The sequence below is a fragment of the Cajanus cajan genome, chromosome 2 (assembly GCF_000230855.2).
Source record: "Cajanus cajan strain Asha chromosome 2, NIPB_CcT2T_4, whole genome shotgun sequence".
NCBI classification, from domain to species: Eukaryota; Viridiplantae; Streptophyta; class Magnoliopsida; order Fabales; family Fabaceae; genus Cajanus; species Cajanus cajan.
Window position 1 is genome coordinate 65,363,743 of NC_138518.1, and position 6,000 is coordinate 65,369,742.

The window sequence follows — 6,000 nt, forward strand, 5'->3', positions numbered from 1 at the left end:
CCTTTTTCACTATAAAAAAAAAAAAAAAAAAAAAACTGACTACCAATGTGTAATATCATACAGTAGGTTCATTTTCCTTGGTGGTTGAAGTTACAGTGACATGTGCATTAAATATTGGGTCTCATCCCCACATAAAATATCACCAACCCCCTCTCCCGAGACCAAAAATAGTACCAAAAATAGTAATCGCGATTCAATAGATTCAGGGACTATCTATATTTGCCTCTTTCTGTGTGTATAATTTCATTTCACATTGATGTACCACATAAGTAATTATAATTAAAAACAAAAGAAAATTCACTTCCTGATCTTTTCAAAAGTGACAATTCTTTTATCCATAGAAGAAGTAGATAGGGAAAACATATGATTAATTTTAGAATATGATTTATGTCTTTTAAGAGAAAGATGGTTTTAACTTGATGAGTTCATTGTTAAACTAATTATCACAACAATCTTCAGAAAATTTTGGCTTTTTAAAGTGGGAAATGTTTTATGAACGCAAATGAAGAACAAAAAATTATTCCCTTTAATTTTGGAATATTTTTGTAGATACTGTATACAACAAAATAGTAGAATTTAAAAATAATTATATAATGTATCAATTTTTAATAATTGTGGGTAATTTGGATACCATTTGATGTCTAAATAATTAGGATAAATACACAAAAGTTTTGCACAAGCAAAACATCCTCAGCTAAAATTCGTGCAAAAATTTAAGGTTCATATTGACTGTTAATTCAATTTTCATTTTATAATAAATGAACATTTCATTATATTTAAACTCAAATTTTAACTATCCACCATTGTTCATCAATTCCTCTCTCACTGCTGTTCCTTATCTCTACCAAATAAGTTAGCATGACATCCAAATTGCATTGATTAACATAACACAAATTTTTATTTCAACTTTACCTACAAGGCCTAGTCTGGGAAAAACCACCCAAAACCATCGATCTTCCACAAACAGTGGATCAATAGAATACTTGGATTATTTGACTGCAGCTATTTTCTCTATACAATGTAGCTCCAAGAACCTGCAATGGCTATAATCTCTTAAACCTTTCTTCCCCTTATATCTACACCAAGCCACAAAGCCTAGCCTGTTGATGAGTGATGATAAACAGATCACAATGATGATGGTGCTGAATTTACTCTCCGAAGTTTTTTTTTTGGTTTAGACATCACCTCAATTGGAATGATGCACTCAACTAGCTGCAGGAAATGAAATTAAAGGATATAGAGATTAGATCTACAACCAGCATACCAAAAAGTATTAATATGGTTTGAACAATGTTAAAGGCTGGTGCAGATGAGGATTCACACTTGGTTATATCACTTATCAGTTATTACTTTTTGAGGCAATTTGTAGTACATAATTTTTGGATCTGTTCATGTACCAGATGAATGGGAAAGATGAAATCAATGACAAACAAGTGCTAACAAACATCAACTTTCTTAAAGTTGATTTTGTAATCAGAAACAATCAACCAATTCAGCTAGCAAAACAGGAGCATGAAGAAGACAAGGGACCATTTCATCATAAGAGATGATTTAAACAAACTGTAAGACTATATAATATGGCTATACAATACAATAAGAATTATGCAGATCCTTTCCCCAAGTATATACAGAAATACTATTAGTGATTTCCTAATTCAACCAAAATTATAAAATTTAGGCATTGCAGTAATGCAAACATGACAGTTCACCAAAAGTTCTAAAAAGATTTCCCAAGATATCATAAACTACAGGTTCAACTAAATTGGTGTGAATAAATGTTATCTAAGAATACATGAAAGTTTAGTCCAAGTGAGGTAGCACAATACAACAAGGATGATAGCCGGTCACTCAGTCAGGACATGACAATCTAGATAGCCTAATATTATGCTCTATATTGAATAATAAATTCATGGCCATTAATAATAGTGGGTTTTGTTATGTGAAACTTGTGGACGGTTAAGACTTAAAGTAGTATCTTTCTCCAAATTACATATTGTATGCACTTAACTAAGAAATCATGACGGGTATGATTCCCCACCCCCACAAAAAGAAAAAAAAAAACAGTAAGACCTGACTACTTTACTTCAATTACCCAATTTTCCTGATTAAACTGTGAATACTATAGTCTTAACAACACCAGTCTATCAGGGCTTGATGTTTGATAACATCATTAAGCTGGAATTTCCTACATTTTTCATTTTTAATCTCAAGTTTGAGCTTCTGTCTGCAAATTAAATCCACATTTATTAAAAATAAAACTATAATGGAATATGAAGACATGTCATTACATGACAGATTCAAGTATACCAGATCAAATATACAAGAACATGCAAATTAACTTGTCAAAAAAAGAGCAGATATATTACACACCTGTTTTTTCCTCTGCCTTCTCATATCAGCCTGTATTCAGAACCAAGATTTCAAAAACCAATAAAACAATCAGATTCCAGGCAAAAATGTAAAAATCTTTAACCAGGAATTAAAAAAAGAGTAGCAACGAAAGACGTGAATGAAATTGACTACCCACAGACAAAATTGCATTAACCAACCAAGGGAAGTTTTAAACTGTCATCAGTTAAATACCAGCAATGAGACAACTTTGCAGAATGCGAAATCATGCAATCCACAAGTGCACTCAGAAACTACCCATTTAATAGAGAGAATCTTTCCAACCACTCTTTGAATGAGACAAGGAGGAGTCCTAGCAACTCACTCTCTAACCCCAAAAATGCTATCAGAACACCAAATCATGCATTCCACAAGTTCACTCAAAGAATACTCATTTAGTGGAGAATCTTTCCAATCACTCTTTGAATAAGGCTAAGAGGTGTCCTAGCAACTAACTCTTTGACACAAAAAATGTTAATAACCCTCTTTCTTACACACATTCCTCTTATTCACTGAAATTTGTTAGAAATCACAAAAATTTATGGGTCTCACTCCATATTTAATGAATACTATATAATTTTCAACAAATTTTAGCCGATAAAAAGATTGTGGTACAAAGATATGTTAGAGAGTGTATTATCCACACTTCTCCAATACACTCTCCCAGCAATTACTTAAAATTTTTCAAAAATTACAAAATCACGAGTTAGACCAATCAAATAAGTAGAATCATCCATAAGTTCTAACTCAGTTGGCAGCGCCCCTGAGTGAGACTAATAAAATGAGTAGAACCATGGATAAGGTCTAACTTAATTGGCTGTGCAGAGTACATAAAAATATGATTTTGAATAAATTTTGAGCAACACCAAAACCTCTCTCGTGAACCAATTCTATGCTTTCAACCATTCCCAATTTCTCTATCTAAACACAACCCTGCCAACCAACACCGTTCTCTTGATTCTGAATTTAACCAGAGAAAAAGACATGAAACCACCAAAGCAAGAGTAGGAAAGTGACACCTCTTCATTCAACAAGCGCGCATTCTCTTGCTCCAGCTGGTGAACCAAAAACTCGAGCTCAGAAGTGTAAGCCTGTAGAGGGTGCAGAGCATAAGAAGAAAACCCAAAAAGGAAAAATCGAATCTTGACGCAAAACTAGAAGAGAAGGATCAAGGAACCTGCTTGCGTTCCCTGGACCTAGCGGCGGACTCTCTATTCTTGATCATCCTCCTCTGCTTCTGAAGAGTGGCCTTATCAACAGGCTCCTCAACGGCCCTTCGCTTCCCTTTGTGAACGGAAGGAGAGGGCGCGACGCCGTTGCCGAAAGGCTCGACGGAGGAGGAGGAGCCCTCGGGGAGGGGGAAGGGGAGGGAGGAAGGGCCGCCACCGCCGCCACCGCCTCGGACGTCTTCCTCCCTGACGGCGCCGGCCTTGGTGAGGAAATCCTCGAGGGTCATCTGGAGGGTGTCGTCGTTGGCGGCGGGGTGGGCGGCGGCGCCGCCGACGATCTCCTTCCAGACGTCGTCGACGGTCTTGGCGGCGGGGGTGATGGACTTGAGGAGGTCGTCCATGGAGGTGGGGTTGAGATCGGAGAGAAGGGAGCAAATGGGAGATATAGATGAGTCGCGTGGCAGATCCGGATTCGTCGAGACAACCTTCGACGACGCCATGCCGCGTTTCAAGCCTTCTTTTTTGCGCTTCTTTTTTCTCTTTCTACTGTTAACATTAACATTAACACTACTAACACACACACACACACACACCAACAACCTCGTTTTCTTTTTCTTTTTCTTTTTCTTTGTTTTTTTTTTTAATTGAGTTCTCAGCTTCACATCACATTAGTTTGTTTGAAGGTGGAGTGAGGAAAGGTATGGAAGCATCTCCATTCTCCAGACACCAACTCAACTTCCTCCGAGTCAGAACAATCATTAATGCAATGCTCATTTTTACTTTTTTGTTTTTTCTTCATTCGCATGAGATGACATGACACGACACGTGCCTCTCATGAATCAATCGCTTCTATGCTTTTACTACTACCTTGTTCATTTCTCCGATTTTACAATTCACGTTTCTTTATCTCTGTTTATCGTTCTTTCTGCGTGTTCTTCTTTTTATACATTTTCATTTGGTTATTGGATTTTCTTTTTAATTCAAAATAATACGATTCATTTTTCTGTCTAAAAATTAATGTTGAAAGGATGAAATACTTAAAAAAAAAAAAATGAGAACTTAAGTTTAATTTTTATTGTGATCATTTATAATTTTTTTTATTTTTATCAAAAAAAAATTATTATAAGTATTTCGTTGTAAAGAAATATTTGTGTAAAAAATTACAGTGGTAAGTATTTAAAAATAATAAATTTTCCTTTATTAATATAATTTTACATGATTGTTTAAGTACAAATTTATATGTATAATAAATTTATTAATTTTTATATTTTTTTGTTTTATAATAATTATATTTTTTATTTGTAAATGTTAATTATTAATTTAGTTGTTATAATAGTGAAAGATTTCAATTCACATCCTTTTTATCATTCCAATTCTATTTTTTCCCTCTTAAATCATGTTATAAACCAAATGATCGTAGTTTTAATATTTTAAAAATATCTAAAAAATAATGTTTTCACTTTTAAATGTAATATCAATTATTTTTAATTTTAATTTTTTTAATTATTCAACTACTACAATTAAAACTAATGTGTTTTATATCGAAAAGAGATTACGAAAACATTATTTGGTCATCTCTTCGACAACCTCAATTGTTAGAATGATTGAGAGGTGCCAACTTTGATCGAGATAAGGGACAATTTCATATGTCATGCATTTGTCTCAATCATCTTGGATGTCGAGATAAAGAAGATGGTCATACCACATAAACAATTAATACAAGTATCATGATTTTAGCATCATTGGCAACCGGAATGGTTGAATGATCTAAGAATATGTGGCCATGCAACTTTACCTACTTCAGGTTGTTTCAACATCCTCAACTGTTGAGAGAGTTGATCAACACAGTCATGAGGGGTACCTTCGTAGCATGAATTATGTGATTAATGAAAAGAACAAACAAATTTAAGGTATTAATCCATCATCAGTAGCTATATTACCTAATTGGTAATCATGAACCAAGGTTCACCAAATTCATATTCATTTTAATCAATATAAATAATTACATAAATCAAGATAAAATTACTATTCATTTTATTAATCAACTACATATTTGAGCTCATTCTGCCTAGAGTGTTGAAGTACCTTTTATAAGTATGTCACCCATCAAAGTTATTAGCTAGAAAAGAGTTTAGAGTTCGTCGATAAAGTTTTGTTAGTGTACCCTAAGACAAGTACATCTTGGCACCCACCATGGGGTTCGAAGTTAAAGGCTCTAAGTAATGAACTACCCTTTCATGATAATTACTACAAGGAAAAACACAACCATTGGAGACCCTCGTTTTGAGGAAGATCATGTGGAAGTTGTGGGCAAAATAAATTTATTATAAGTCATTCGCCAATTAAGAAAAAAGATGGAGATAATGCACCAACAACGCGAGAGAGATGCTAAAAAGTTGTCGACATTACAATAAGGGAATGCCCACTTGAAAAACCAAAATCC

At 34.1% G+C, this 6,000-nt stretch overlaps 1 protein-coding gene across 1 annotated transcript; it reads right to left on the minus strand.

Annotated features, from left to right (window-relative positions):
* Positions 1 to 741: 741 nt before the first annotated feature.
* LOC109814518 (bZIP transcription factor 12) lies at positions 742 to 4,384 on the minus strand. The gene is made up of 4 exons (XM_020378972.3): positions 3,566 to 4,384; positions 3,408 to 3,479; positions 2,371 to 2,400; positions 742 to 1,212 (listed from the first exon to the last, which is right to left on the minus strand). The coding sequence occupies exons 1-4, from the start codon at positions 4,055 to 4,057 to the stop codon at positions 1,126 to 1,128; spliced, it is 681 nt and encodes a 226-aa protein (XP_020234561.1). The 5' UTR covers positions 4,058 to 4,384; the 3' UTR covers positions 742 to 1,125.
* Positions 4,385 to 6,000: the final 1,616 nt, after the last annotated feature.